Consider the following 21,457-nt stretch of genomic DNA (forward strand, 5'->3'; position numbering starts at 1 on the left):
CCAAAAGAAACCAGTTTCCCTCTGGCATAGCATAAGTCAAGCACAAGTTTTGTTAGCACTGAAAATTTAGGTTATTAATAAAAAAAATATTTCAGAGATAGGAACACGAGGAAATACCCAAAAGGACATAGAGCAAAGGGATAAACTCAGTATCTTACCTTGCTCTTCGGTGTGGGCTCACCTCTCACCTACGTCTGGCCTGGAGAGCTCCAAAGGAGGCGCTTTTATCCCGGTACCAGGAGGAAATAACTCTTGGATTAACTTTTGGGATTTTTCTTGCTTTTCCCAGCACGTATTTCCCTTTGTAATTTGCTGAATTAATGAGCTAGTGCAAGGGACCAGCTCTCTCTCCCACAGGTGTTTCCCTCACCTACGGAGGCGGGAACTCTGGCATCACTGCGTGGGTTTTCTTTTGGGAAGAGGGATGTGAAATCCCAAAATTAGGGACCATCCTTGGGGTCACATCCCCAAAATCTCAAACATGGAGCAATGTTGGCAATCCCCTCCTGGAGAGGGGCCATTCCCAGCTGCCCACAGTTGGGATGTGGGAAGCTCAGGGGCATCACTCCCCTGCACTCCAGGACTTCTGGCAATGTGTCACGGACATATTTTATGAAAAATACTTTTGCTAGGATTTTTTGCCTGAGAAGCTGAGAAACCTCAGAGGAAAAGAAAAACAATAATTATCTGCTGCTGTGGAATGCAACAGGTGCATCTTTGATTGGTCTCATGTGGTTGTTTCTAATTAATGACCAATCAAAGGTCCAGCTGGATCGGGACTCTGGTCAGTCACAAGATTTTATTATCATTCCATTTCCATTCCTTGCAAGCCTTCTGATTATATCCTTTCTTCTATTCTTTTAGTATAGTTTTAATACATTATTGTCTTTTAATATAATATAATATATATAATAAAATAATAAATCAGCCTTCTGAAACATGGAGTAAAGATTCTCATCTCTTCCCTCATCCTGGGACCCCTGCGAACACCACCACAGCAATGGACCTGGTGGAACTGGTGAAACTCCAGTCCAGGGTTTTCTCCATCATTGTCCCGGCTTTCCCCTGCCACTTTCAGGTAATCCTGGTCCAAAATTCAAGGAATCCTACTAGCAGCCTCAGGGAATGCTGTCCCAAATCTCCTCAGTTCCTGGACACTTCTCCATCCTGTGTCCGTGGTGTTGGAGATGCACAGAAACGCGAGGCTGGGGGTTTTGGAGGACACTGCTCCCACCCTGCTGGCAGAATAAGTGGTTTCCAGGCTCAGAGGGGATTTAGGTGATCACCCTGCAGAAGGACAGAAATTCCAACACCACCTTCCCAAGCCCCCAGCCCAGTGGCACAGTGACACCCATGACCATCTCACCACGAGCTCTCCCTGCTGAGCAAAAGGAGCAGACACGTTCTCCTCCCAGCATTTCAGCCCCCAAGAAACCAGGATTTGTCAGCTGAGGCTCACTGTCACACAGAGGTGGCAGTGCTGGTGCAAACCCCAGGCCCCTGTGCTGCTGGCTCCGAGGTTGGTTTGGATGCTCCTGCAGCCCCTTGGAGAGAGCTTCATTCAGTCTACAAACAAAAACGTGCAGCTAAATCAACTCCCTGCAGTTTCTGGGACCAGGAGGGATGGCCGGCTGGACATGGAGGGCACTGGGGTGGCAAAGTCACCCCTCTGGCGTTAGAGGCAGCCTCTGGAGCAGGTTCCTGCAGGGAGCAGCAGCCCCAGCGTGTCCCTGTTGCAATGTACCTTGTGCCTGTGGGCCAGGGCTGTCCTGCTGGGTGACTAATTAACTTATTGATCGCCAAGCTCAGTCTTGAGCGGTGATCTGTCACTAGGCAAATGGATTTTCTGCCCAGGCTAGTCAGGCTGTTGCACATAGGGTTGCTGGAAGTGCCCCAGGTGTGCCCACTGTGCCTCCCTCACCCGCTGGAAATCAGCCAGACGGCAGGGCCCAGGCTGCAGCAGGTTGGATTTGCCCTGGCTGAAGCGTTGGAGGGATCTGGGCTGGTTAATCCTCCCCCAAATCCCAGCTGCTGCCTGGAATTGCAGCGAAAGTTTTGCTGGAAGCAGAGGAAGTGGCAGCATTCCCGGGAGCCCGGTGCACACCCAGCCCGGGTGAGGAAACAATGGAAGAGGCAGTGAGTTCTTACTTCATTATGTAAATGGCAGATGACATGAAAGCATTTCTTTCTTTTCGGGTTTTTTTTTTTTCCTTTTGGTAAGCGAACTGACGCCCCGGATGGGTCAGCCAAGTGCCAGAAGGCAAGGAGGAGACGTGGCTGCGGGGGAGGTGGAGGAGAAATGCTGGGGTGATACAGGAACAGCAGGGAAACGTTGGATTATCGAGGTCCAGGGCCTTGTACAAGTCTCTGCATGTGTCCCTCAGCCTCTCTATCCTGTCACCGACCTTCTGCAAAGCAAAAGAAACAGCAGGACCCTCAGCACAAGGGCAAGGAGGAGGAAAACCCCACCGGGGTGGGGAACAGCCCAGAGAGATTTTCATTTTGGGGTTTTACTGGGTGTGAGATGGTGGTGGTGGAGCAGCCCAAGTGCTGGACGTGGGGGATGTCCAAAAGCCTCTCATTTCAGAGCAGAGTGGGGGGAACCAGCAGGGTTCCCAGAATGGTTTGGGTTGGGAGGGACCTCAGAGACCATCTCATGTCCCATGGCAGGGTCACCTTCCGCTGTCCCAGGGTGCTCCAAGCCCTGTCCAGCCTGGCCCTGGACGCTTCCAGGGATCCAGGGGCAGCCACAGCTGCTCTGGGCACCCTGTGCCAGGGCCTGCCCATCCTCACAGGGCAGAATTTCTTCCCAAAATCCCATCCATCCCTGCCCTCTGGCAGTTTGAAGCCATCAGCACATGCTGGACCAAACCCAGATAGAAGCGAATCCCCCCAGCGTGGCTCTCCCCAGCCTGTCATCAACCCTAGAGCTCCAGCAGCATGGAAACACCCTCAATAAAACAGTAAATCACCCTCCTTTGCTCTGGGAAGGAAGAGGGAAAGAAGGAGCAGGGATTTCTGAAACTCAGCGGTGTGACGCTGCAGATGAGCTCAGTAAAATGGGAAGTGACTCCCGCAGGCACTCTGGGCATGGCTAAACCTCGGGGGCACTCAGGGCTGGGAATGGGGCAGGGAAGGCTCCTCTCCTCTCCCCAGGAGCACTTCCAGCCAACGAGAGAGGGCTCCTCCCTCGGGGTTTCATGGCAGGCACGTTGTGGCAGGGCACTCCAATGGTAGGGACAGCCCAGATAACAAGCAAAGGCAGCAGAGAGGGTTGTGAGCCAGCTGCCCCGGTGCTCAGGAATTAAAACTCAGCCCTGGGTGCCATTAACGCATCTGAGAAATCATTTATGCAAAGCCCGTGGCGAGCAGCACATCCCACATCTCACAGGCACGTAAGGGGCAGAGTCGGGATCAGAGGGAGCATCCCCAGAGCAGCTGGAAAATAATGCTGTGTCAGGAGAATGAATCCACAAACAGCAGAGGTTTGTGTCCAAAAAGGAGCCAGAGGAGTCCTTTGGCTTTATTCCAATAAAGGGAGAGGCCATGGGGCATTCCCTTGGGGTCTCTCACATTTTTGGAGGACGCAGCCTCCTTTTTATCCCAATTTCCCAGCCATATTTCCCTCTCTCTTTCCCCATTTCTGAGGTACTTGAGAGGCCCAGACTTCCCAAAACACCTGACACCAGAGACTTCCCTCTAGTGTACAACCCTCCCTTTTCATTTTTAATTCTTACAGAATTTAGGGCTTTCCCCCATTGTTTCTTTCATCTTTCAATATCCAGTTTCATGTATCAGCAAACCTAAAGTTTATTCGTAAAATCAAATATCTTTTTCCATTCATCAACCAGTGGAATCCTTCCCATTGCTGATCTCTCAGTGCTGGTTTTATCTATCGCAGCAGGAACGATGCTCAGCCCACTGTCACCATCACTGCTGTGGTGACAAAACATCTCCAGGGTGGCTGAAAGCACCAGGCTGCTGCAGACACAGGGCTTGGGGCAGTGACTAACACAGGACACGGTCCTGGAGAGCCCTGGAGCGTGACAAGGACAAGACACTCAGAGGGGACAAGGCACTGACTCACCCCTGGCTGGTTACATTGGGAAACTCAGCCCTGCTCCATCCCCTGTGCACTGGGAGTCATCCCACTGGTGTTACTGGGAGTTACTGCACTCCTCATTTCATTTCAATATTCATTTCAACAATGAATAATTCATTTCAAATCATTAATTTCATCCCCCCCAAAAAAAATTCCTTCAAGAAATTGTCAATGAGCTGTTGTGATCCGCAGGCGCCCCGCTCTCAAGGGCTGCTCCCAGACCAGTTTAACATCAGGTTTCCAGTAAAGTGTCTGGGCGTGATAAGGCAGTTTCAATAGTGCCTTTCAAGGCGCTTTTTGTGCTCTAAGAAGTTCTGATAACACTCAACAGCCCAGCTTTGGTTTGACATTCTTTGTCATCGCTCCTATTTCACAGCAGCTTTAGGTAAACCATCGTTTCAGATATGAGCCTGATAATGGTTTTTCTCAGGTCCCCAGAGCCAGAGAACGTGAGTGAGAGAAATGCTCCCAGAAATTTTCATGAAGGAAGAATTGAGCTTTAATAACAGCATCCAGCAACAATATCTGGGCTCAGGAACCCTTCCTGATCTCCTTCAGGAAAAGAGCTGCAAAAACCAACTCACAAAAATGATTGTGAGTGTTACACAAAAATGATTGTGAGTGTTACACACAAAAATGGGGTGTTACACTTGCCCTGATAATGCTGTAGCTCACCAAAACCCCAGTCAAATTTTGTTTTCAGCAGCAGAAGAAAATGTTTTTATGTGGTTTTTCTGCACTGGAGTAATTTCTTTGACACCTGAAGTGATGTAATTTGTGAGCCAGCCCTGCCCTCTGCGTAGCTGGGTGTCAACGGAAAGATGAAACACAGTTCTCAGCTCCTTAAAAATCAGTATTTAATTGTCAAGAAATCCCCGTCCCTCCAATCCAAAGCCAAACATTAGCACAAGGAGTGCTAATGTGGCACTGTCCTCCTGAGCCAGGCAGGGACAGCAGCACCCTACAGGTGCCACCCCTGGTGTCACTCTTTCCATGACCCTGGCACTCTCTGTCATGGAAACACCCTCAGCCAGCCCTGACGATCAGACTGCTCTTCTCTCTCTTAATTAGTGCAGCTCGTTATGGGCAGAAAGCCTGACCAAGGCCAGCTCCAGCCCTGCCCTTGCCCAGCCCCAGCTCTGCAGTGCTGCTGACAGAAGTTAAAAAAAAAAAAAATTGTTTTTCTCAGTAAACTCGACAAATGAGTCAGAAAACACTGAGTGAGGAGGTACTGCCAGAGAGGTACATCATGTTCCCTCTCCTCAGTCACGTTTTGAGCCACAACCCTTTGAATAATTCTGAAAATCAAACACTGGTGCTGCCTCGTAGTGAGAAGCAGGCTGAGCGTGGCTCAGGGAAATGTGGATTTATTCAACCGAGCTCCAAGACACACCCAGAGCAAAGGCTCAGCTGCTCTCCAGGGTTCTTCCCGAGAGGTTCACACTGCCCAGGACCCTCAGCAGCTTTAGGATGGGCAGAGCAGCTCCTTGCCCAGCTCTGGGGGCTCAGGGACCTTTGGAGAGCCTGGGACAATGTCCCTCACCCCAAGACCATGTCCCTCACCCCAAGACCATGTCCCTCATGCAAGACAGTGTCCCTCACCCCAAAACAATGTCCCTCACCCCAAAACAATGTCCCTCACCCCAAGAAAAAGTCCCTCACCCCAAGAAAAAGTCCCTCACCCCAAGACAATGTCTCCCATCCCAAAACAATGTCTCTCACCCCAAAACAATGTCCCTCACCCAAGACAATGTCTCTCACCCCAAAACAATGTCCCTCATCCAGGACAATGTCCCTTATCTCAAAACAATGTCCCTCATGCAAGACAATGTCCCTCACCCCAAAACAATGTCCCTCATCAAGGACATTGTTTTGGGGTGAGGGACATTGTTTTGGGCTAAGGGACACTGGCCTCTCCTTGGGCCCCTCACCCCAAGACAATGCCTATCCTCCTGATTTTGGGCATCACCCATGGTTGTCCCTCTGGGGCTCTTGCTGCCATCATCAGACACCAACAGCCCAGCCCAGGGTGTCCCCAGGTGCAGCAGGGAGGGGACAGTGCCACGTCCCCCAAGGAGCGTCACCCCAGTGCTGGGGGTGACCCTGGGCTCCCCCTGTCCTGGCTGTGTGTCCTTGGCCAGGTCAGGGACACGTCCCAGCAATGCCACCACCTGTGCCACCTCCTGCCCAGCACAGATGTGACACTTGCCCTGTGACTCACTGATGGCACTGCTGCTGCTGCTGAGACAGGATTGCACCCTGAAAGCGGAAAGAAATTGCAAAACCAATTAAAAAATAAAAGGAAATGTTCTTTTTTTTTTCCCCTCCTCTTCTAAGATCACCTTTGAGGAAGAGGAAAAGCGTGGTGGAGGATCTCGAGCATCAACAGCTGTTCTGCAGAAAATTCATTTAGTCACCAGGGTGGGGGGTGTGGAAGGTTAGATAATTGTTTCCCTTGCTCTGGCAAAATGTGAACTCGTATTTTGGTTATCATAAATGGCATCTTCCCCACAGGAAAATGCATATTTCAGGTTTTAAGGTTAAATAATTCAGATTAAAAAGTTGGTTTTTTTCAACTATCCAGCACCTGGGTTTCAGCTGCCACCTCTGCGTCCGTGTGAGTCCACCCAACGTGCCCCTGTGCCCAAACCCAGGCTGTTCATGCTCTCTGTGATGCCAAGGAGCAGCCCATGGGAGCCCAGCTCACCCCTGCCCAGTTCAGGGACCAGCTGTGGGACAGTCAAATTACCCTTGGGAAATTCTCATCCCAAAACTGCAACAGCTCAGGGGCTGCCCAAAAACGAGAGGGAATCATCCATCACATTCCAAGAGCGGGGCTGCCAGCAGCACCAGCACCACTGGGACCAGCACTGGGCTCTGGGCCAGGCTCTGGGTCAGGCTCTGCTGCGATTCCCAAACCCATCACTCCTATTACCCAAACCCATCACCAGCTCTCCTCTTCCCCAAACCCATCACCCATCACTCCTACTACCCAAACCCATCACTCCTTTTCCCCAAACCCATCACACATCACTCCTATTACCCAAACCCATCACTCCTGTTCCCCAAACCCATCACCCATCACTCCTATTTCCCAAACTCATCACTCCTATTCCCCAAACCCACCACCAGCTCTCCTATTCCCCAAACCCATCACCACCTCTCCTCTTCCCCAAACCCATCACCCATCACTCCTATTAACCAAACCCATCACTCCTATTACCCAAACCCATCATCCATTACTCCTATTACCCAAACTCATCACTCCTATTCCCCAAACCCATCATTCCTATTGCCCAAACCCATCACTCCTGCTGCCCAAACCCATCACTCCTGCTCCCCAAACCCATCACTTCTATTGCCCAAACCCATCACTCCTCTTCCTCCCATCCTTATTCCTGGAGATTCAAAAGCTGCTGTGACAGCAGAAGTCGCACAGGGCCCTTCACAGAAATGCAGAATCACCCAGGCTGGAGGAGGCTTTCCAGATCACCTAGTCCATCAATCAACCCCATAACCACCCCTAAAGCTTATTCCCAAAAGTATCTTTTGATGAAAAACCAGGCTTGGCCTCCTGGAGCAGCCAATGGATGTGACAGTCCCACACAGCCCCTGGGTTTGCCCCAAGGGTGAAATGTGCTGACAGTGCAGGGAATAAATGACACCTAATAAAGGAGAAACTGAGAGCTGGCTGCTATCAGGTCCTTTTTTGAACAATCCAGGGAGCAAATGAATCACTCCAATAGCCAGCCAGGTTCAGCTTTCACCAAAACTGAAAGCTGTGTTTCAGTAAATTCGCTGTTGGCTCTGTACGCAAGCGGCTCGCGGCGCCGGGTTTCGCTTTTGGGTTCATATTGCCCCTCTCAATTTCACAACCCCGAGGAGCCAAGGCTGGTTTCAGGATGGATGCACGTGAGCCTGGGGAGTTCTGCTCCAGCTCTGGCCCCAGGGCACACAGATGGGCAGTCAGGGACAAGCAGGGGAGGCTGGCACATCACAGCCGCCAATTCCTGCCTGATTTGATTAAAAAAAAACAGAAAAATTGGGCACTGTTTGTTTGCCTCTAGGTGTAAATTCCTGGAAAATCAAGTCCTGGTGCAAGGTTTTTTGGATCTTTCTGGGTTGCTTTTTTTCTTTATTTTTTCTGGATTTTTCCAGAAGCTTCTCCCATTCCCCTGGATAGCTCTGCCTGGTCCTAGCACACATGGGGAGCACCAGCTTGGCCTTCTGTCCCCTAACTTTGGAGGACACTGAAAACTCTGGAAAATCTGGAGCATTTCCTCCCTGCACAACCCCTTTTAGCCATCAACATAAATCAGGGGCACTGTGAGGATTTTGGCTCTTCATTTGACTTTGTATTTTCAGCAGACACTGCTGAGGGGCAGGAATGAAGTTCCCTCCTTTCCCGACAGCAGAGGAAGTCTGCTTCAGATCTTGTTTTTGTCTTCTTTTTTTTTTTTTTTTGGTCTTCTTATTTTTAAACAGTGAGAGGGGTTTTCCACCATTCAACTCTATCTTCCACTTCCTAGTTACAGTCCTCAAAAGCCACAGGGAGAGCAATAACCAAACAGAGACATAAATGCCTGATGCTGTTAAGGAAGTAAATCTTCCTCAGAAAGATAAATCCCAGGGAAATTGTTGAAGAAGCTCGAGGAGAGCAGTTCTGAGCAGGAGTGGAGCTGACACCCGAGCTCCCATGGGGAGCAGCAGGATTTCAATTGAACTCTGCTGCTTTTAAAACTCAGCTTCTGCCCCCACAGCAGGGGCTTGGGAAGAAATTGTCTTTACAGTCCTTTCCAACTCACAGCACTCTATGATTCCATGATTTTCTTTGGATTTCCATGTTAAGATATCTGTCAGGAGAAGGAGGTTGGATCACCTGTTCCCTCTGTAAAAAAAAAGAGAAAACAGCAGGAGGATTTAAACACTTTTAAAAGCCTCTGAAACCTCCAAAAAGCTCATCTGGTGCATCATTTTTTAATCAAAAAACCACAGCAAAGCTTTTGGAGCAGAAAGACACAGTGGGAGCGGGTGGAAAATCCCCTGGCAGCTCTGGGGAAGCTGCAGCATCCCTTGAGCTCCAAGGATGAGCCTCCATCCCCACCCCAGCCAGGGCTGATCCGCACTTTGTGGGGCGACAAAGAAAACCCAGGATTTCCAAACCCTCTCCGTGATCACCACACAAAAACCACCCCAAAACCCCAGGGTGGGGGCTGCCAGGCCAGTTTGGGCTGCAGGGCCTGGTGCTGTTGTGGAAAGTGAAGCTGGCTCTGAAATTCACCCTGGAGCTTCCGAGCAGCAGCTTGGGCTGATGTGATTTCTCAAACCATGATAAGGAGTTTCTGTCTTATGATCCCTCAGCACTATAAATAGGCTGGGTTTGTGTTATTGGTCAGAGTTGTGGTGATAAATCATTACAAAGTCAATATTCTCCAGAAGATCCCACCCAAGCAATACCAGAACTAGAAAAAAGAAACTCCTTAAAGCAGCACTTGTGCAATGAACTGCTCAGGGCAAGAGTTGCTCAAAATTGCTTCTGTAGAAGGCACAAAAAACAACATCAACAACAAAAAAAAGGCAGTGCAAGTGATATTTGGGCCAATGGATTATATATTCTGGGGTTTTTTTTGCATCGTTTCACACTTTTTAGTTATCTGCAAAGAAACTCATCTGAGGAAACCTCACTTGGAGCACACAGTCCTCACTCCTGAGACTCCAGTGCCAAGATCCTGTTGTTTTCTCTAAGGACAGCGCTGTGAGCACCATAAAATTCCTGTCAGCAGCTAATTTCAGGGGAAATAAAAGAGATAAAAATAGAACAACACCTCTGTTTGCTTTGTGGCGTGTGAAAAGCCCCATGAGGATGGTGGCAGCATCACTGACCTCACCCAGGACTCCTCACACACCTCAGAGAAAGGCTTAAAATGGCAAACCCATGGAAAATAGGGAATAAAGCACAGCTCGCTCTTCTAGGTTGGCAGAGGGCACCCTGGAATTCCAGGGGGGATATTAAATTTGGATATTATTCGATCTCTGCCTTAGGCTGCAGCAGAATTGCAAATATTGGGAGGTTTATATGTGCCATTAAAAAGTGCAACTATTTCTCAGTTAAGTCTATCACCAAAACTGAATCTGCAGAGGGGAGAAAGTCTCCATCACTTGATTCTTTCATGTGACAATTCCAGAAAGTTCCAGCTTAATTTAGATCACATGGAAGTTCTGGACCTTCTAAGAACTTCTTATGTAACGCTCTCTCTGTGTCACATTATCAGTCACATCAAAGCCCAATGACTCCAATTCATGATTAATAACCCATTTCTGGACAAGATAAACCAGTGACATTGGTTAAATTTCCAAAGAGCAATTTGGGATTTACCTGTTGAGGCCGACGTGAGTCACGCCACGAGTTCTGACCAGGTTTCCACATTTGAACTATCCGACGTCACGCCTCGCCAGCAGGAAAAAAACCTTGAAAAAAACACAAAGCAGAGCCCTTGGTGCTTCACGGGGAACTGTTAGTCATCAGCACTGGGCTGCTGAGAGAGCAGTGCCATGGCTTCAAACACGGGGTGAAGGAAAGGCCACCAAGTCCTTACTTCCCCCACGAGCGTCACTGGCAGCAGATCATCCAGATCTGGAGGGATGAGAAATGGGGAATTTCTAAAAAGGAGAGAAAGGACAACACCACCGTGACAGCCTGGAAATGGAGGGGATACTCCAAGTTACGCCTGGAATAGATCGTGCAGAAAATCACAGAATCACAAATCACTGGGGCTGGAAAAGACCTCTGAGATCATTGAGTCCAACCTGTGACTAATCCCCCCCTTGTCACCAGACCAGAGCACTGAATGCCACGTCCAGGCATTCCTTGGACACCTCCAGAGATGGTGAAATGCCTCCAGGGATGCCTCCAGGGATGGCAAAACCCCTCCAGGGATGACAAAACCACTCCAGGGATGGCAAAACCCCTCTAGGGATGGTGAAACCCCTCCAGGGACAGTGAAACCCTTTCAGGGACAGTGAAACCCTTCCAGGAATGGCAAAACCCCTCCAGGGATGGCAAAACCCCTCCAGGGATGATGAAACCCCTCCAGGGATGTTGATATCCTTCCAGGGATGACAAAACCCCTCCAGGGATGGCAAAACCCCTCTAGGGATGGAGAAACCCCTCCAGGGATGGAGAAACCCTTCCAGGGACAGTGAAAACCCTTCAGGGATGGTGCTACACAACGTCCCTCTGTCCGAAAGCAATGTAGAGACCAAGAAGGCAAAAAAAGAAGTAAAAATTTGTCACATCAAACCGTGCTAAGATAAGAAAAGACCCTTCAATTATCAGGGTGATGTGCCACCCTGCTCCAGTGGTGGATCCTGAGGACATCCAAGCCCAAACCCTGCCCAGATCATGTCCAGGACCAACCTTTCCCCATGGCACATTGTGGGAGAGCGCGTTTGCCCAGGGGCCTCTGTTTCAGCGCAGAAGCAGCACTTGCTGCCCTACTGTTTCTGGTGAGCTCACTGCTGTCAGAAGCTTGTGGGTGTTGGGATCTTTAGCTGGTCTGAGTGACCCCAAGAGAAGTTCAAAACTCTCTTTTCCCAGCCCGGCCCTTGAAGAAGGAGTCAGAGCTCTTCATTTCTCAGTCTCAAGGTTGTTTATTGTTTCTTATCTATAAAAATTTTTCTCCTGCCCTGCCGACGTCCATCCAGCAGGACAGCTCCAGGCACTCTGCCTGCCCCCAGGGCAGTGTTATGTCTTTATATAAAAAACTACATGAACAATATTTACAATTACTTTCCAATACCTATCACCCATGTCAGACAGTGAGCTTCTACTCTAAACCAATCTGTAAGTGCCGACAGCACAGCAGAAGATGGAGGCCAAGAAGAAGAAGGAGAAAGGCTGGACATGCCCAGATCTCTCCATCTTGCCTCCTGAACGCCCATACCAAAAACCCCAAAATCTACTTTTCCACCCCGTGATAACTTCACTATTATTCTACCTAAACTGTTGTGGCTTGCAAATCTTCATCTAAGGTTGGTAATTTGCTCCACGGGTCATAATCTAACCCAGAGATGTGTTGGGCTCCGTGCCAGGGTCTCTGAGCCCCCTGGCAGGGGTCTTGGCTGTCCTGGACAGCCAGAGGGATGTCCTGGGTTCCCACATGTGGGAGGTGGGGTAAAAGCACAAGAATGGCTTTTGAGGAACACACGCTCTCCTTCCTGAAGCGATCTTTCTTGGCAAAGCCGAGAGCCATTTCCTAAAGGTTCAGCGCTACACCCACGGCCCCCGGACACTCTTTAGGAAAAAAGGTGTTTTCTTCATTCATGAAGCTCTCTGTAGTAGTGCAGCCGCCGCCTTTCCACAGCGCTCAGCAGGGCTGAGTCACAGCGAAACTGCACCGTCAAGATCCCTGGCGAGGCAGAGGAAACGCAGGTAAACACAGCAGAGAATCGCCCTGCGCACGCCAGAGTTTCCTCTGCGGAACGGGCACGGCTGCCTGACGCTGCTGCCAGCCCCAAAACACAGCCCAGGCTTCCACCACGGGCTGGGGGGAATTGCACAAGAGCCAGAGCACGCTGGGGATGTCACATGTGACTTCATGGAGAGAGAGGCAGGGTGGCTCGAAACAAGAGGAGGTTGGAAATGAGCGCTCAGCTGCTGGGCAGGGTGGAAGGAGATCCCAAAGCTGTGGGGCTGCTCCACCTCCTGTGGCTGCCCAGGTTGGATGTTAGGAAAAAGGTTTTTTATTGAAAGAGTGATAAAGTTCTGGAATGGTCTGCTTGGGGAGGTGGTGCAGTCACCATCCCTGGATGTGTTTAAAAAAGACTGGGTGTGGCGCTGGGTGCCAGGGTTTACTTGAGGTGTTGCGGCTGGGTTGGACTCGATGACCTTGAAGGTCTCTTCCAACCTGGTCATTCTTCTCTCTTCTCTTCTCTTCTCTTCTCTTCTCTTCTCTTCTCTTCTCTTCTCTTCTCTTCTCTTCTCTTCTCTTCTCTTCTCTTCTCTTCTCTTCTCTTCTCTTCTCTTCTCTTCTCTTCTCTTTGCTTCGCTTCGCTTCGCTTCTCTTCGCTTCTCTTCTCTTCTCTTCTCTTCTCTTCTCTTCTCTTCTCTTCTCTTCTCTTCTCTTCTCTTCTCTTCTCTTCTCTTCTCTTCTCTTCTCTTCTCTTCTCTTCTCTTCCTCTTTCCCTTCTCTTCCTCTTTCCCTTCTCTTTCCCTTCTCTTTCCCTTCTCTTCCCTGTACCCCATAAAAACACCAGTTCCTAAGCCCTCAGCTGAGGCTGAGCAGCCCTTCCACTGCAGGGGAGAGCCTGGGGCTGCATCCTTCCCCGAAGGGACTGGGATTAGCTCCAGGATCTGAGGATCCAGGAGTACATAAACCAGCCTCACACATCAGCTTCCACGCCCTGATGAAGCCTCAGCAACCATCCAGGTCTTGGCACTGAAGATTTATTGAGCCCTGGCAGGTTCAAATTAATGCAAAAGAAGCAAAACCATGTGTGGGATCCCAGGGGAAGGTGGGATCCTGCCTGTGGGAATTGAGTTTCAGACTAATTTTGTCCGAGCTTTCAGCCCTTCTCCTTTCAGATGGATTCTGCTGACAGTCAAGAGGAAAAACCCCACAGCTGATTTAGAACAGGGGAACAAAAATGGGTCACCAAAACCATGACCCAGGCCATGATTCAGCTGCACTGATGTCCCTGCAATGATTCCCCAGGAGCAGCTTCCCCATCACCTGTGGAAGAGGCAACACCAACAGAAAAAAAGAAAACAAATCACAAAATCCCACACTTTCCCTGCCTCAGACTCTCCAGTTGCTGATGGTTCATCCCCTTTGCTCTCACACGTGTGCATGCCAACCATTCCTCTCTCCTGCTCCTAAAAATAAAGTGGAAAAGCTCTCAGTATGCAGGAACAAACAATACTTTGCATTTTTCCAGCATTCATCCAGCGATAAATTCCTTCTCGGAGGTTCACAAATTCAACTTCAAAGACGATCAGTGTGATGAGGGAGATGAGAATCTAAGGGATTTGTTCCCTAATGGAGGAAGGCTTCCCTACTGGGAAGAATGAACTCTTTTAAAATAACATGAGGGATTTCAAAGAAAACCCCTTATTTCATAAAAGCCAAATTTATCTCTGCTCTCACTTTCTTGGATGCCAAATTCCTGAATAAGTAAGTGAAATCTTTATCCCAAGGAAGCAGGGGGTGTGGGCTAAAATAGATACAGAAAGAGAGGAGAAAAGAGAGGGAAACGGAAAATGGGGGGACGTCACAGGAATTCTCTGTGCCTCCGAAGGGACAATTTTATCACAGCTGGGACAATAAGTCCCAGCTAAGACAGGACATGCTGCTGCTTGGATGGGGCTGCTGCCCATTTCTAGGAAACAAAATAAGATTTCAAAGCCTGGAAAAGAATTTTTATGACCTGCTGACACGCTTTAGCACCAAGCATCAAAGCAGTGGCACAAATCCTGATCCTGCCCTGAAGGATCCACGAGGACCAGAGCAGGGCTGGGATCCTCCCCTGGGATCCACTTGGCATCCAGTTGATATTTGGGAGCAGAAATTGAGCTTGCTGAGCAGTGAAAATTCACACTGGCTTCAGCTGACATGTGCATTAACTGGAAAAAAAAAAAATCAAAACCAAATTAATTAAAAATTAATACTTCAGTTGATGATGTGTGTTTGCAGATTAGAATACCAAAGGAAGAGACAGAGAATTTGTACAGTTCATGAAAAGCAATTCTGCTGAGTGATGCTCTCTGAGGTTTGACACTGAGATTTAAAAGTAGCAACACTTTTTTTTCCCCCTAACAATACAACATTGATCTAAAAATAAAAGATGGAACTGTGAGAATAAATGAACATCACGCAGCACCTTGGCTTCTTTGTGTGTCTCTGCAGCTTTCCTCCACAGCCACGGCTAAATTTACAAGAAACAAGCAATGTAAAAAAAAAATGCAGAGTCTAAGCACAAAAAAATTGATGGGGTGTGAGGAGAGGACAGGAAACCCAAGTTGACGGGAAACCCAAGTGACATTTGGGCTTAATACTGACTTAAAACCCCAATATTGCTCGTCAGGAAATGGGGAGAGGAAATGGAGTGATGTATAAATTAGGGGCTCCATCAAGGTGAAAGCTGCAGATCTGCTTTGTACCCTCCCAGGGGGAATCCAGCTGAGAGCTGCAGCAGAGGGGAAATCTGCAGAACAGGATGAGGACCTGCTCCAGGGGCACAGCTGTGCCCATCCTGCTGCTCCTGCTGCTGCTGCTGCTGGGCACCGCCCGCGCCCAGCCCTCGTGCCTGCGCTTCCCCGAGCTCCTGCCCGCCAAGCTCAAAGAGCTCAGGCTCAAGTTTGAGGAAATCAAGGATTATTTTGTAAGTATCGTTATTTTGTCTTCTGGTTTCTTTACCTTTCTTGCAAAGTTCTGGGATCTGGAGGAGGGGGAAGTTTCCTCCCTGCAGAAATGATTTGGTTGTGTTGCGTTAAGAGCAGCTCGGTTTTGTTGCTCACTGAGAGACAATCTGTCAAAGAGCCATGGCTCAAAGAGCTGAGGCTCAAATTTGAGGAAATTAAGGATTATTTTTATTTTGTCTTCTGATTTTTTTACCTTTCTTGCAAACTTCTGGGATCTGGAGGAGGGGGAAGTTTCCTTCCAGCAGAAATTATTTTGTTCTGTTGCGTTAAGAGCAACTCTGTTTCGTTGCTCACTGAAAGTCTGCCAAAGAGTAAAGAGCTGAGGCTCAAATTTGAGGAAATTAAGGATTATTTTGTACGTATTGTTATTTTATCTTCTGGTTTCTTTACCTTTCTGGATCTGGAGGAGGGGGAAGTTTCCTCCCAGCAGAAATGATTTGGTTGTGTTGCGTTAAGAGCAACTCAGTTTCGTTGCTCACTGAGAAAAAATCTGTCAGAGAGCCGTGGCTCAAAGAGCTGAGGCTCAAATTTGAGGAAATTAAGGATAATTTTGTAAGTATCATTAGTTTGTCTTGTGGTTCTTTACCTTTCTTGCAAAGTTCTGGGATCTGGAGGAGGGGGAAGTTTTCTCCCTGCAGAAATGATTTGGCTGCGTTAGGAGCAACTCAGTTTCGTTGCTCACTGAGAGACAATCTGTCAAAGAGCCATGGCTCAAAGAGCTGAGGCTCAAATTTGAGGAAATTAAGGATTATTTTTATTTTGTCTTCTGTTTTTTTTTACCTTTCTTGCAAAGTTCTGGGATCTGGAGGAGGGGGAAGAGTTTCCTCCCTGCAGAAATGATTTGGCTGTGTTGTGTTAAGAGCAGCTCGGTTTCGTTGCTCACTCAGAGAAAATCTGTCAGGCTCTTCTTCCTATTTTTCTCATTAACAATGAACTCGAGGTTTCACAATGAACCTCTGCAAACCTTTCCAGCCAAGCTTCCCTCGAAATATTGCAAACCAAGTTAATCACTGAATTAATAGGAAGGAAATAATTTTTTCTTCAGGGCAACAAGGTCCAGCCCTGCAGAAGTCAGTGCCAGGTGAAAATGGAAATCTTTTGCTGCAGATTTTTTTAATTTGAAAGAACCACAAAATCTGCACAGGGTGTTTTATGACGGGAGGAGCACAACACCTGCACTGGTGCCTGTGCAAGGTCCCTGCCCTGCATCTCAGGAATCTCAGGGCTGCTGAGCAAACAGCTCATGATGCCCTCGGAGCATCTGCCATGGCTGCTAGAGGTGCTTGGTCACAACCCTGTTGCTGTTTTAGTCCACGTCAATGTGTTTTAGCAATAAAACGAGATAATTCTCCAGATCAAATCTCGAACTCATGTCATGGCTTGTGTTTGTCACCAAACGAACACAGCCAAGATTTCAGATGTTCAGCTGGCTGTGAATCTCACAGATGATGCTGGGAAGGAATATTTTGAACCTCTCAGGACAGCTTTAGAGGCTTTAATTCTTTGGGTAGTGCCCGCCCACCCCACTGCAGCTGGTGCCACAGGGGCACCATGAGAACAAACTCCCATTTCCCCATCAACAGGAGGTTACAGGGCTCACCCAACACAAATTCAGTGGCACCAAAGGCTGTGATTTCATTTTCCTGCTGGCCTGACCCAGCAGTCCTCGTGCTGCCAGCTGTGGAGCAGAGTGACCCCTCTGCCTGGTGCCACCGTGCTCTGCCCACACCTGCACTGGGTGCCTTTGCCTCTGCTGCAGGGAGACTCAAAACGCAAACAGGGGATGGATCATTTGTTAGGAAAAGAAAAGAGTGAAAAGCTCATTTTTCAATTCATTTTTCAATTCCATCCTCCCCCAGCAATCAAAAGATGATGACCTCAGCATCCAACTGCTCAGCTCCGACCTGCTGGAGGAAATCAAGGTAAGAATCTCATTCCCTCGCTGGTTCCTCCTCCTTCCCCCTCCTTGGGCAGGCGTTTCACAAGAAGGGAAGCTGGAAACTGGGCCACGTGCTGCTGTCACCCTGCAGGGACACGTGTGGCTGTGGTGGGGCTGGCACGAGGCTGCCCCGTGGCCAGGGTGGCTCCCACACCCCGTTCTGGTTTGGACAAGCCCTGGCCCAGCTCTGGTTTGTCCAAACCCACCTGTGATGGTGTTCACAGGGGTCTTAGGATGAAGGAAGAGATGAGAATGTTGACTCCATGTTTCAGAAGGCTTGATTTATTAATTTATCATAATATATGTATTATATTTAAATGATATATAAAAATATAATATAATATAATATAATATAATATAATATAATATAATATAATATAATATAATATAATATAATGTAATGTAATATAATATAATATAATATAATATGATGTAATGTAATGTAATACAATTTAAATATTATATCATTATTTATTATTAACATTTATATTACTTATTATATTATATTATTTATTATTTATATTATCATAACATAAGTAATATAATAGATAATAAAATGATATTATGATATATTATATTAAAATTATACTAAAATAATAGAAGAAGGGATTTCATCAGAAGGCTAGCTAAGAATAGAAAAAGAAAGATAACAAAGGCTTGTGTCTGACTGAGTCTGGACAGCCAGACTGTGATTGGCCATTAATTAAAAACAACCACATGAGACCAATCACAGATCCACCTGTTGCATTCCACAGCAGCAGATAACCATTGGTTACATTTTGTTCCCGAGGCTTCTCAGCTTCTCAGGAGAAAAAACCCTAAGGAAAGGATTTTTCAGAAAATATCCTGGCTGCACCCACCCCTGGTGCTGGTGGCCATCCCCAATCAGGTTTCTCCCTCCTGTCCCCCAGGGGAGGCTGGGCTGCCAGTCGGTGTCGGAGATGATGGAATTCTACCTGGAGGAGGTTCTGCCCAGGGCCATGAGGAGCAGCAGCCAGCACCAGCACAGCATGGGCGACCTGGGCAACCTCCTGCTGAACCTCAGAGCCATGATGAGACGCTGTGTGAGTGGGGAGCAGCAGCTTGGGGACACTGCCCGGGAGCAGGGCAGGTCTGGGGGTGGGATGGGGTCCAGGCAGGCAGTAGTCGTGGGGTCCAGGATGGGGTTTTTGGGGTCCAGAATAGGGTTTGTGGGGTCCAGGATGGGGTTTGTGGGGTCCAGAATAGGGTTTGTGGGATCCAGGGGTTCAGGATGGGGTTTGTGGGATCTGGGGCTCCAGGGTGGAGTTTGTGCCCACAGCAGTTCGGGAATGATGGTGCAGGAGTGCTTGGTGCAGCCAGCCCTGCTCCAGCCTGGCTGCAGACACAAAGGGAGGGCAGGAGGAGATCTGTCCCTTACCTGGGTGCTGGAGCTGCTGAAATCACACCTGGCGTGGCCATGAGCCCATCCCTGGGGTCAGATGGGACAAAGCCTGTGTCTCTGGTGTCCCCAGGCACTGGCAGCAGGGACACAGGGCTGGGGACAGGCTGGGGACAAGCTGGGGTCTCTCCAGGCTCCTTCAGCAGGGCACGGTGCAAACCTGCTGGAATTTGCACACAGGGAAGGGGAAGGTGGGGAGCAGCAGTGCCAGGGGACAGGAGGAGGGGACAGCCACCACCAGAGCCCTGGGGAGGGACCCTGGGGCTGAGGCTGTGCTCTGGTGTCCCTCTGCAGCACAAGTTCTTCACCTGCGAGGAGAGGAGCAGGAGCATGGAGCACGTCAAGGAGGCCTACAGCAGGGTAAGGAACAGGAGGAACCTGCTGGCACGGCAGGGCAGGGGGCTCAGAGGGGGAACAGAACCCAAAAAGGTCTTGAATCACATAAATTCTTGCAGCAGAGAGCGAGAATCTGGTGGAAATTCTGGAGCAGGAGTGGGAATCCTGGAGTGAGGGTGGGAATTCTGGAGCGGGGGTGGGAATTCTGGAGTAGGGGTGGGAATTCTGGAGCAAGGGGTGGGAATTCTGGAGTAGGGATGGGAATTCTGGAGCAGGGGTGGGAATTCTGGAGCAAGGATGGGAATTCTGGAGCAAGGATGGGAATTCTGGAGCAGGTGTGGGAATTCTGGAGCAGGGTGGGAGTTCTGGAGTAAGGGTGGGAATTCTGGAGGTGTCCACGGAAGGAGAATTTGTCCAGGCATTGTACATCACATACCTGTGACACCCCTGGCTTTCCCCTGCAGATGAAGAGGAATGGAATCTACAAGGCCATGGGAGAGTTCGACATCTTCATCAACTACATTGAAAGATATTTAACGATGAAGAGAAGGAGCTGAGAGCACCCCTGGGCCTACATTTTCCACACCAAATCCTGTTACTTCTTTAAAAATCACTTTAGGCTGCAAGAGCTCAAATTAAGTTATCTCAAGGTTCAGGTTAAGAGTTACAATAACTTCCAGCTTAATATTGTATTTAAGAGCTATTTTTGTAATAATTTTATAATAATTGAATTTTTTATTTATTACTTCTAATACCTCAGTGTTGATGTTTACAGTGTGTTTTGAAGAAAGGAGTGATGAGCTTGTAAATTACTATTTATTGTTTAATATTTTAATATTGTTTATCGTAGTGCTATTTTATTCATAGCTTAAAAACATCCAAAGCAGCATTTTTCTGGAGGGCAGACAATGAGCTGAGCTTATCCCGAGTTAATTAGGAGCAAGACTAACTCTGAGTTAAACAAAATTTAATTTTAGGCAAATGACCCTCTCCCCATATCCTATATCTCTATTTATTTATGCAATCAGGCGGTTTTATGTTTAGGAGGAGAAAAATCCACAGCAACAGCTTGGCTGACTCCACTTTAGATTTCAGCCTGTAAATTAGTCCAGACTAAATTAAAAAAATAATAATAATAAGATGAAAAAGTAATTAACTTTGGTTCTAATAGAACTTGACTTAAATATTGCTCAGTATCTGCCTTCCAGAGCTGCTGGGTTGGCCACCCTGCACTTTCCAAAGTTAACCTTACTGGTTTCCAGTCTCTGATTGGGTTTTCCTCACTGTTTCACTGCTGGTCATTTTCTTTTACAAGTTAGAGGATATTTAATTAACCACCATTTTAAGGTGGCTCGGTTAATTTGCATTCAAATCCTTGGGGCTGCTCCCAGCACTGCTGGGATTGGATTTTCGATCCTCACGAGTGGGAGCAGCTTCAGTGCCCCCAAAAGCGGCTGATTTTAGGGCTCAGCTTCCTCCTCACCTCGGCGGACCCTGAGCCAGAGGAAAATGCCACAACCCCAAGAGAGGCTTTTACTTCTAACATTTAGAAGTTTAAAGGCCCCCAGCTGATGAAACACTGCCAGTTTGGTGTTTGCTGTGCGAGTTCCCAGCTGAGGAGAGGTTATTTATGTGGGATTTATTCTTTGTGGACATTTCTGGTGGCAGCAGGGGATTTCCTGCTGGAATTGGATGTTCCAGAGCAGCGCAGGAATGCTGCTCCATGGGTCACTCCTCCTGCTGAAAGCTCAGGCTCAAGGGCAGCCAAAGACTGTAAAACTTAAATTAAGCTTCTTACAAAGCACATTAAGCTCCTGTTGAGCCGATTCTGAGCTTGTCTTTCCCTCCAAACACCTTCGATGTCATGGGAGAAGCAAGGACAGCCCTGGAGCCAAGGACAACATCAGCGCGGCTTCTGTCACTGGGTGAACTCCCACCTATTTATCTGAAATTATGTGACAAGAAATCCTTTATTTTTGCTAATAAAGACTCTCTAATGAAGGCAGCCTCTGTCCTGTCCTTGTGGGCTCTCAGCAGGGCTGTAAATCAGCTCCAGGCCTGGATGCTGTGCCAGGGTCACTGGGCTGGGACAGAGCCCAGAGGGCACAGAGCCAGCTGGGAAGGACCCCCAGGGACACCTTTGCTTGTGTTAACGACCAGGGAAGTGAGGAAACCTGAGATCTGTCACATTTAAAAGCAAATTTCTCACCAGATTCCTGGCACTGATCCCTTAGAGCAGGG

The 21,457-nt window shown here is 48.4% G+C and overlaps 1 protein-coding gene across 1 annotated transcript; it reads left to right on the forward strand.

Moving 5' to 3' along the window:
- Window positions 1-1,000: 1,000 nt before the first annotated feature.
- IL10 (interleukin 10) lies at window positions 1,001-19,773 on the forward strand. The gene is made up of 6 exons (XM_030965546.1): window positions 1,001-1,078; window positions 15,398-15,481; window positions 17,381-17,443; window positions 18,372-18,524; window positions 19,175-19,240; window positions 19,681-19,773. Exons 1-6 carry the CDS (start codon window positions 1,001-1,003, stop codon window positions 19,771-19,773), a joined length of 537 nt encoding a protein of 178 aa, XP_030821406.1.
- Window positions 19,774-21,457: the final 1,684 nt, after the last annotated feature.

The sequence above is a fragment of the Camarhynchus parvulus genome, chromosome 26 (genome assembly GCF_901933205.1).
Source record: "Camarhynchus parvulus chromosome 26, STF_HiC, whole genome shotgun sequence".
In the NCBI taxonomy this organism is placed as follows: Eukaryota; Metazoa; Chordata; class Aves; order Passeriformes; family Thraupidae; genus Camarhynchus; species Camarhynchus parvulus.